This window comes from Periplaneta americana, chromosome 7, assembly GCF_040183065.1.
Source record: "Periplaneta americana isolate PAMFEO1 chromosome 7, P.americana_PAMFEO1_priV1, whole genome shotgun sequence".
In the NCBI taxonomy this organism is placed as follows: domain Eukaryota; kingdom Metazoa; phylum Arthropoda; class Insecta; order Blattodea; family Blattidae; genus Periplaneta; species Periplaneta americana.
Window position 1 is genome coordinate 9,822,693 of NC_091123.1, and position 10,877 is coordinate 9,833,569.

Consider the following 10,877-nt stretch of genomic DNA (forward strand, 5'->3'; position numbering starts at 1 on the left):
TTGTACACAAGTTACAGGTAGCATATATTTTTGTGTACAAGCTCTGATGGTGTTTGTATAAGAGGAACTACCCATTTATAGAGGGTGCATTTAGACAAAATTAATAATTTCTGCCCTATCTAACAAACTTTTATGAAACTTACAGGTAACATATATATTTTTTGTGTACAGACTCTGATTACGTGAACTAACCCTTTAGTGAGGTGCATTTAGAAAATTAATAATTTATCTCCTATCTGACAGATTTTTATGAAACTTCATACAGAAGTTACAGGTAGGATATATTTTTTGTGTGCGGAATTTGATTACGTTTGTATAAGAGAAACTACCACTTTAAAGAGGGTGCAATTAGACAAAATTAATGACATCTCTCCTAACAGATTTTGTACAGTAGTTACAGGTAGAGCACAGCCTACTATATACAGTCACGAAGCTTGAGTTTTGAGGGTGCTAGAAACAATAGACTGTGACGGTTCTATTTTGCATTGCCTGTAATGAGGCGATATTAGTGATCCTAGTGTGAGCAACTATCTAATGTTTGGATATTTACTACGTATTGAGCTTCGCGACTGTATATACTAGACTGTGGGTTGAGGAAGAGAACAGCTGAGAATAGAATGGGAAGGATACACAGAAAAGTTAGTAAATGATAGAAGAAAGACCTTACAGAAAAAAAAGATTAACATAAGATAGGGTAAAGCACAAGAAATAGATCACAACTGGCCGAGGAAGTCCAAAGCCGTAAAGGGGAAAGAAGAAGAAGAAAAATAGTGCCTTGGTTTCGCTTGAGCAAAGTCATTAACAAGCTTGTTTTTTGTTTTTTAAGCGTGTTTATAAAATATTTTAATATTAAGAATGCAAGTCTCACATTTTTTTTTTCTTTAATAGTACTACTCAGTTATTAATTTGTTTAATCTTAAACTCGGGGGAGGGGAGGAATTGCTCCCAAACCCCCATAAATGACGCCTCTGAGTTTGTAATTGGAGTGAGGGTGGAGAAATGACGATACAAGTGACTCTGAGAGTCAGACTTGCCCGCAGTTGTTATATGCATAATTCTGCTTTATGTGTATAGATTTTTGTGCTGCGAGACCGTGACCTGCTCAAGTTCGTGTTCAGCAAGCCGCCCACTGACGTGCGTCGCATGCTAACCGCCTTCCAGAAGGAGGTGGAGCGAGCACTGCTGCTGCCTGTCAGCCTCAACATCTACGACACGCAGTTCTATGCCAAGGAGGACGGCAGCCTGGACTTCAGCAGTACCAGGTGAGCACTCAACTGCCCACATGATTCACTGTCTATGAGAAAAATAAGAAATATGTGGGCTGTTTGGGCAATTCCTGGACAAGCCACACTGAGAAATTAAAAAATAAAACATTTAGGTCATTCCACGTCAAACCAACCAGTCAGTCAACTTGACCTCCTCAGATTTTTATGAAAGTTTCAGAGAAGTCCTTCTTCCTGAAAGTCTAAATTATTAAAATATATTTTTAGAAAAATTGTTATCTTGTTAGGTTTTGATGTAATTCATTTTCAAAATCTGCAGAAAAAAAAAAAAAAACAAGTTTTTTCGTTTGCACTAATGTTTTCGATCTTGAATAACTCCGATTCTGTAAGTCCTACAGAGTTGTTTTACATATCATTTTAAAGGGAATTTCACGAATTTCAATTCGTTATGCCACTTGACTATCGTTAGTAATACAAGAACAAATTGAAGAAATCAAAATACTTTTTTTCAAAACAATTTGTGAGATAGTGTTTTTTTTTTAATTTTGAAAAAAAAAAAGAAAAATGTTTTCAGTATTGTTACAAACTACAAAACCTGAAACTTTTAGAGTGTAATCTTAATGGGATTAGGAGTAGTGATCAAAAATATAATGCTACAGGCTTACATCATCCAGCTTCTAAGAGCTATAAAGTTTGAAGACCTTTTGAGGTAAACAGTCTTGAAAATGTGGCTTTCAAAAATGAATGCAGATTGATAATAAAATAAGTCTGTACTGAAAACCATTACAAGAATTTTTAGATGACTTGTTTGAGATGCAAATCTGGCTTTCAGGTAGAAATTCCCTGTGAAGCAGGCTTGAATAATTTCAAGGGAAAAATTGTTCCGGGGCCGGGTATCAATCCTGGGACCCTTCGTGTGCACTCAGAGTTGGGTTTCTGGCGCCTTGTCAGCCCATTTGAGTTGTGTGGATATAAAGGGAAGAATTGTGACGGTGTCGTGTACAGTTCCTGGGGTAGCTCAGTCGGTAGAGCATTCGTGCACTAAGTGAAGGGTCCCGAGATCGATACCTGTCCCCGGAACAATTTTTCCCTTGAAATTATTCAATTTGTTTGAGAGTTTACCAAAACTTTTAAGGCATTCATTTATCACTATTCAACAATCTGCCTATTTGCGACATCTGAAAGAAAATCTATCTCAAAATGAATATATTATAGTTTGTGATTTCGCTGAGAATTATTTATTTATACTTCATTTATAAATTTATGCTCCCCTTAAAATATGTTCTTGCTGTTTTCTAATGGTGATTGAGGTGTGTATTTTCATCATCCCTCTTATATCCCAGTATAATCCAGTTGGATGTCATCTTGCTTGTTTGGTGGTATCAATCTCCTTGCAGTGTGGGAGGTAGTCTTGAGTATTGATCCTGGTTTTCTGGTGGTGTGGCCAGTTGAATCTGAAGAGGTGTTCCATAGAGCAATCATGCTTTGTGGTTATATGGAACAATGCTACTGCCACTTTTCTTAGCATGTGTAGGAGACCTGTTTGTACTCTTTGCTATGTATTTATGAAGTTCTAATTCTGTTATTTACAGTTGTATTCATTCATAGCATTAAGTTGTTAAGTAGGTACTGATTTAAATACTTAATTCAACTAATTTGACAGAAAGCAATACTATTATCTACAGTGGAAAAAACGCCATATTAAAGAATGAACATATTCTGTATAGGAAAACTCTCGATATTGGCAGAAAATAAATAAATGAATCACTCAACGATATTGGAAAGCTAATATGCTTGCCGGCTACCTAGACCAAATTCATGTTTGTGTGACGAGATCTCAACTCTAACAGTTGTGTGGCTTGTTGTTTCAGCTCCTGTTTCCAGTTGGTTGGCAAGGAGAGCTATGACCTCAACGACATGCAGTCCTTGCTTCAAGATCCGAATAATGAGGACCTTAACGAAATCTATAACAAGTACAACGTGGAAGCTGTCCAGGTAACTATTAGTAGTAGTATGATTTATTGAAAACAAATCATCTGCCCCTATACCAGCAGTGACCAAGAATCCAGAAAGCCAACATTTCTATATACATAGTGAATATAAGGGTGTTTCCGAGGTGGTGTTACAAACTTTCAGGGATGATGGTGAAGGGCACATGTATCAATTTGAGATAAGGAACATGGTCCGGAAATGACTGAGTCGAAAGTTAGAAGCAAAAATAGTTGTGTGGAAATGGAATTGTAATTTGGCACCACGTGCCCTCCTTCCTTTAACCTTTGGAACAATTGTGGAAAAATGGTATGGGCCGGATATCTCCTACGTGGGTACTTGTCCCGATACAATCTGTGAGCTTGTCTACTGTTCCCATTGGTTCATCCGTATTCGAAAATCAGGTCTGCTTCTTCCGCTCTCGTGTTCTTCCATTTCACTAGGACTGATCGACTGGACACTGCAACTTATACACATACACTGCTGTCTACAGACGTGCATATCAGGACCGACCATGTCCGTTACACATTACGCTATCTGCATTGCTTTAGTGTAGTTTCCTGTCCCCACCCCTCAGACAGCGCATTGAATGGAATACTGTAAGTAGACAACGTAAACAACGTCAGATGAATACAGTATGTGTAAGATGTACAGATGAATACACATAAATAAGGTGTACAGAAGAATAAAATTATTTCATTTCCACACAACTATTTTTACTTGTAACTTTCGACTCGGTCATTTCCGGACCAAGGTTCCTTATCTCAAATTGATACATGTGCCCTTCATCATCATCCCTGAAAGTTTGTAACACCACCTCGGAAACACCCTGTATAATTGAATTGTTAACAATTTTTAATTACGATTAAAATATAAATGGTGATTGGGAATTTGAACTGAATTCTTTAATATTTGAATGACAATTTTATTGAAGTTGCAAAATTTAAATCCAGGCTTTAAAGGTTTTGTATGTAAATTCTGGTACACATTCTCTTGCGTCAAATAATAGACCAATGACAGTCCAGCTTCTAAGAGGAATAGAGTATTTAACAACAAAAGGCATGGTTCATGAATATCTTTCTTTTCACAGTCTATTTGTGTGACCTGTTGATTATCTCTTTCGAAGCATACAGTTGGATCTAAGATCACCACTTTATGATGTTATCTATTAATATGCTAGTATTAATAGCAATAATATCTGCTTTTCTGTTGGACCTATCATTGGAAATACAATGGACTTTCTCAAAAACCTTACAATCTTCTTTACTCTTATATGAAGTGGATTGAGGTTTCTTCGTTTTTATATGTCATTGTACAAGTGTAGTATATATATATATATATATATATATATATATATATATATATATATATATATATATTGTATAAAGTTTCGCAGCATTCTTTTCCTAGAATTTTATGACTTGAAATATACTGCACCATGACTGCATGGAGCTCTTAGTTACCTGACACTGGTTTGTTTTCAGCGGTGTGCACCCCTCATTGCCAAGGCAGAGGCCTCCTGGATCCAGCTGTGGGTGCTGGCAATCGCGTGCTTCATAGGATTAGGTGCCCTTATAGCGGGAATAGTCACGTGCTGCTTGTATGGAAGGTAAATATCCATAAGAATACAGTTGTAGTCAAAATTCAATGACCAGGAACTGTTTCATTTTTTGGGTGTTCAATCATGTGCTTTGTCTTAAGGCCACATTTCAACTTCACTTGGTTTCACCTTGAACTTCAGTTGCTTTTGTAGCTGTCTTACCATATACTCAGTACAAATTAATTTTTTGAGGCTTCTTGCCCATGTGTTGGCTAAATTATACTGGGTATGTTGGAGCATTTATATTACATATTACTGTATTGGTCCGTACCTAGTATAAGTTCGACCACGAATATAATATAACACCAAGTTTTCAGATGTTCTGTATGCAAAAATAAAAATATCTCAATTAATATGGTTATTAGAGGACAAAAATTCGCTCCAGTACCGGGGATCGAACCCAGGTCCTTGGTTATACGTATCAAGTGCTCTAGCCACTGAGCTATGCTGAAATTCAATCCACAACACCGGATTAAATCACCCTCCTCCAGTGTTTTTCTCTTTGTGGCCTGACTTCATATTCGACAACTGCCATTATACAAGGACTGCACTCAATTGAGTGACTTGGTGGCCGGGATTCCACAGTATATAGAAGAATTGCTGGAACGAATTTTTCTGCTCTAATAACCATTATTACCATAACAGATAAATTCCGTAGGACTAAAAATTAATCTTTACATCAATTAATAAGACCTACACTTTGAAAATATTATGAAAATATTTTAAAACTTTCAAATGTAAAGCTATTTTTCAAGTTTTCAGTTCCAGTCTTTAGCAACATCCTATTTTAGTCATCACTTCTAGTCTTCAACATCTTCATTTTCTTTCTCTTCTTCATAATTTGAATAAGTTCTTCTTCAATACATAATTTTGAAGGCCTCCTCAGAATTAGGGGACCAACAAATCTATAATACACGTGTTAAGAGAAAAGAAAATAATTTCAGGGGCATATTTCGTTAGGACTATATTTACTAGCAGAACTGTTTGACTAATTAAGGATACAGATTTATTTTAGCTATTGAATGAATGCTTCAAAATTATTTTTTCCATCCAAGTCACACATTTCATTACTTTGATGTTACATCCTTTATCCGAGGAAATCTTCAATTGGAAATCGACTTCTAATACTATTTTTAACATGTTTTATGTTCTGTAACATAAAAATATGGTACCTATGTTAAAATGGTTATTATTTTTGCTTATCACTCTCCTACATTGGAGACGTAATAGTTAATGGCTTTATTGCCAAGAACTTAGCATTAGGTAACAACAGCAAGTTTCTATGAGATTACTACTTTGATTTTTTTATTTAGTAGAAACTTTTAAATTAGTTAATCAAGATATAATCTATTCCTGATCTGATAGCTAAAATAAATAAAATGTGTTGTATGGAACTATAAAAATTGGAGATTTATCCTTCGAAGAGGTAGAAAAATTCAAATATCTTGGAGCAACAGTAACAAATATAAATGACACTCGGGAGGAAATTAAACACAGAATAAATGTGGGAAATGCCTGTTATTATTCGGTTGAGAAGCTTTTATCATCTAGTCTGCTGTCCAAAAATCTGAAAGTTAGAATTTATAAAACAGTTATATTACCGGTTGTTCTGTATGGCTGTCAAACTTGGACTCTCACTTTGAGAGAGGAACAGAGATTAAGGGTGTTTGAGAATAAAGTTCTTAGAAAAATATTTTGGGCTAAGAGGGATGAAGTTACAGGAGAATGGAGAAAGTTACACAACGCAGAGCTGCACGCATTGTATTCTTCATCTGACATAATTAGGAATATTAAATCCAGACGTTTGAGATGGGCAGGGCATGTAGCACGTATGGGTGAATCCAGAAATGCATATAGAGTGTTAGTTGGGAGGCCGGAGGGAAAAAGACCTTTGGGGAGGCCGAGACGTAGATGGGAAGATAATATTAAAATGTATTTGAGGGAGGTGGGATATGATGGTAGAGACTGGATTAATCTTGCACAGGATAGGGACCAATGGCGAGCTTATGTGAGGGCGGAAATGAACCTCCGGGTTCCTTAAAAGCCAGTAAGTAGTAGTAATATTGTATGTCTATGGTATTAATATTTTGACTATTTGCATTACTTCATGTAGGCTTATTTCTACTAGTAAGAAAAATTTATGTGTACAGCAACATGAATCAGTTAGTACATCCCATACTGAAAAGGGCTATGCTACAATATTTGTTTTATATAGGGCTCTTAAAGCAGAGAAAATGGCGACTTTATGAGGATGAAAAGGGGGACATGTAATGCGTCACTATCCTGCACCTGTTTGTGTATGTGTTAATCTAATGCTCAGGATTTAAGAGTGAAATTACCTTTCTTCTTGCTGCCCAGTATTTGGACGTAACATCCTTTGTCACTAGATTCGTAATTTTCCAATGTTGCATGTCCATATCCTCTTCCTTTGTGCATTTAGGAGAATTCAATGAGCCGATTCGATTAAGGTGTTTACTGAGGCAATATGAACATGGCACAGCGGACTTTCGAGGTAGATCAGGAATTAATTTTGTTGTTGTTGTTGTTGTTTTCTAATGCCAGGCATTTGACAATGAAGTCATTTTACCTCTTGCACTCCAATATTTTTCAAAGATATTATCATGGTCAGCCACTGAAGCACAGATTTTGAGGTGTCCTGAATCCATTTCTTGGTTTGAGTTGCACAATGGGCAGTTAGGGGACTGATATATTCCAATTCTATGCAGGTGTTTGGCCAAACAATCATGGCCTGTTGCCAATCTAAATGCAGCTACAGACGATTTTCGTGGTAAATCGGGAATTAACTGTGTATTATGATGCAGAGAGTTCCATTTTTTCCCTTGTGATTGTGTTATCAAATTTTGTTTGTTCAAGTCTAAGTATGTAGAATTAATTTTAAATCTTTAGATGAATTTTTCCATGTTGAATTTTGGTGTTCCACTGTTATATTCCCCTTGTTCTCCTTGTTCCGTTATCCATGCTGTATTCTCCTTTTCCCACACTTAGTTCTATGTGAAAATATGCAGCATATTTAGTTATGCACCTATCAACCAGTGGCGACTGATTGACTGAGGCAAGTGAGGCCGGGCCTCAGTCACTTGGCTTAACTGAAATCAAATTTTGTGTTTTTATATAATATAGTAGTTATTTGAATGAAGCATATATCGCTGTAGAAGCATTTGAAAATTTTGATGTATATATAACTGTTTTGCAGTAAAATTTGTTCCTGAGGCCGGGATCGCTCGTGCCGGGTCTGGCTTGTGATGTATGTAGACCTGTTTTGCAGTAAAATTTGTTCCTGAGGCCAGAATCGTCCGTGCCGGGTCTGTGAATGCATTTCATGTCCTTTCGCGGGCTTTGAGTTTACGCTTAAAACGTTGTAGCTGAGGCACAATTTGGCTGGCCTGGTCAAGTTTCACTCGTCCCATCCATGGGCCGGCCTCAAGGGTAGAGTGGGGTGGGAATAGTGATGGTGACTTGTTTTCCTAACTAGGCCATAAATAACAAAATTCCAGTTCTTTGGCAGGCAGAGACCCACTCTATTCTCTTCCCTTATGTCTTAGTTTATGACATAAGCGAGGGTGTTCTACTATTGTACTTCGTAGTACAGTAGTGAATCTGGGCCAATGTTATATATTTCGGGAAAATATAAACAGAAACAAATGAGAGAAATAATGCTGGAAAGTTAATTCATTGTTAGAGTGTCCTTTTTCGAGAAGAAATAATACTGAAAGAAAGGAAGTTTTAAATAAAGAGAGAGACTACCGAAATACCTACGACATCGCTGGCAATTTTTCTGACACATAATCTTAAAACGCGAGTTTCTATTGCATCCTGGTATGGACAACATAAATGGTTATGTGGTAATGTGAGGCAAAATAGACTTCTCTTGGCCTTGTTTGTTGCTGTTAAAGGAAAAAAATAAAAAGAAAAGAAAGAAAGGGGAATTTCAACACATAATATGGGTTGCTTCATCACACTGAAACAATCACTGAAACTCACAGCATAACAGCTTATTTGGTGAGTGAAATTATTATTTTTCATTGATAGTAATAAGAATAGACTAATAATAGTAATAATAATAATAATAATAATAATAATAATAATAATAATACAGTAATAATGATATTAGTAATATAATAACAATAATAATTAATATCATAAACAAACATTTCCTATCGGAAGCACTTAAACTATGTAGTTGCATCTGGCCTCACCGAGGATTTCGATCACCGGCCGCTACTGCTATCAACAGGTGTTTGTTTCACTTCTTTATTCATATTGCCTTCTTTACATACACTCTGTCTCGTTTACTGTCATTATCCTTTGAGGAATTTGGAACAGACTCGCAGATGGAATTCGGTTGTACTTTGTACTGCAGGTATAAGCGGCAGACGAAGAGATGCTTGCTGCGTGACTGCTCGAGGGTGCCGGTGTCCAGCATCGGCTACTTGCCAGGCACAGGGCCCCCCACCATGATCATCACACCTCCATCTGCCATTTCTGAAGGACCAAGGATGTATGAGTGGGCCCATGACGGACCTGTCTTGCCTCCAGGACACGACAACATGTCCTACCACAGCTTTCCGACCAGATAATGCTACGAACGACATATGGACAAATCTAGAAGAAACAAAAATCTTTGTATTATAGCAAGTCATATTTCTTCAGTACAAACCACCTCAAGACTCTTGGCAACTTCTGGTGTGATTAATTTATAATCTAATGTTGCTGGTACACTGTTCTTGCCTAGGTCCTGTAGATGTTGGCAACTGCTAATAGTGATTTTGTTGAAACTGACGTGGAAAATCATGTTCAAGATGGCTTCTTTATTATTTTTCCTGATACAGTTACATAACACAAAATGTGATATTCTCATTGCACAATTCTAATTTATTTTCAGATGCAATTAAATTATAACATGACTGTAATGCACAGAATTTAACAATGGAAGTCATTAGTCTTCATACAGTTCAGTATATATTAACAATTTCACAATATTTTTTCAAAGTTTGACATGTGCTCAGGTGTTTCTTTTCCATCTCCTCTTCTTCGAACAAAACAGATAATTTGGATGGTGGTGAAGATGACCACCCAGACAGTCACGGTCTGTAATTGCTCTGAAGTTAGCAATAGACATATTACAGGAATTAATTGACTGTGAATACCGGTAATCTGCTTCTTTTTAGAGTTTTCATTCTCATATAGTTTCTTATAAGAATAATGAACTTTGACATTACAGTTAAAGTGATTGTTTCCATTTCTTGTTTGATTTGCCATATTTTTGTCTACCCCACACTGGGCTACAGTCTATTGTAGGGTTGTATTGTTGCGTAGTTATTCGATTTGTAAAAATAATTGTTTGTTTTTCTTAAATTCTTTCTATTCTTGAGCATGTTCCTGTTGCCTGAATAGCAGCCTTTGAATCAGAAGGTATTACAACATTGTTATGTTTATGTACTTAGCTTCGAAAAGATTGTACATACATAGTTTCAAATTTCAGTCTCTCCATAAAAATTTGTGGTACATTGTCTGTGAGGAAATCTTCTGTATGGGCATATAATGGTATGCAGTCCTTTAGTGGATATATATATTTTTTTTAACTTTATGACTTAATTATTTTTTTACTTTCTTGGTGACAGTTAAAATAAGATCTAAATGTCTTCATTATCATCGTCATAATCATTATCATCATCATCATCATTATCATCATCATCATCATCATCAGCAGCAGCAGCAGCAGCAGCAGCAGAAACACCATCACCACTATTTTCATGAACTTGATTAGGTTTAGATTTATAGCTTATTGTTCTCTTTAGGTGAAAATTGGTTCTTCCATCTTGGTTTTGGTCTGCCAGTTTCCTCCTTCTGTAATCGAATGCCTTTTATTTTGCTAGTGGCATTCTGATTACGTGATGTTTCATATTTTTCTGATATACCTGAATCTTATTCACAATATTGGAGGTTCCTGCTATGTGACGGATGTTTTTATTCCTCTGCTTGTGTGGTCTTGTGATTCCACGTAATCCTCTCAAGGCGCCTCATTTGTGCTGCTTCTTGTTTTC

The 10,877-nt window shown here is 36.4% G+C and overlaps 1 protein-coding gene across 1 annotated transcript in view; it reads left to right on the forward strand.

Moving 5' to 3' along the window:
- Positions 1 to 10,528, forward strand: part of Cad74A (cadherin 74A) — a 64,920-nt gene extending 54,392 nt beyond the window's left edge. The window contains exons 23-26 of the mRNA XM_069830285.1: positions 1,075 to 1,262; positions 3,095 to 3,218; positions 4,697 to 4,821; positions 9,194 to 10,528. Of these exons, the coding sequence (XP_069686386.1) occupies positions 1,075 to 1,262; positions 3,095 to 3,218; positions 4,697 to 4,821; positions 9,194 to 9,410 (654 nt within the window). The 3' untranslated portion in view covers positions 9,411 to 10,528. The remainder of the gene's footprint in view (positions 1 to 1,074; positions 1,263 to 3,094; positions 3,219 to 4,696; positions 4,822 to 9,193) is intronic.
- The last annotated feature ends 349 nt before the right edge of the window (positions 10,529 to 10,877 follow it).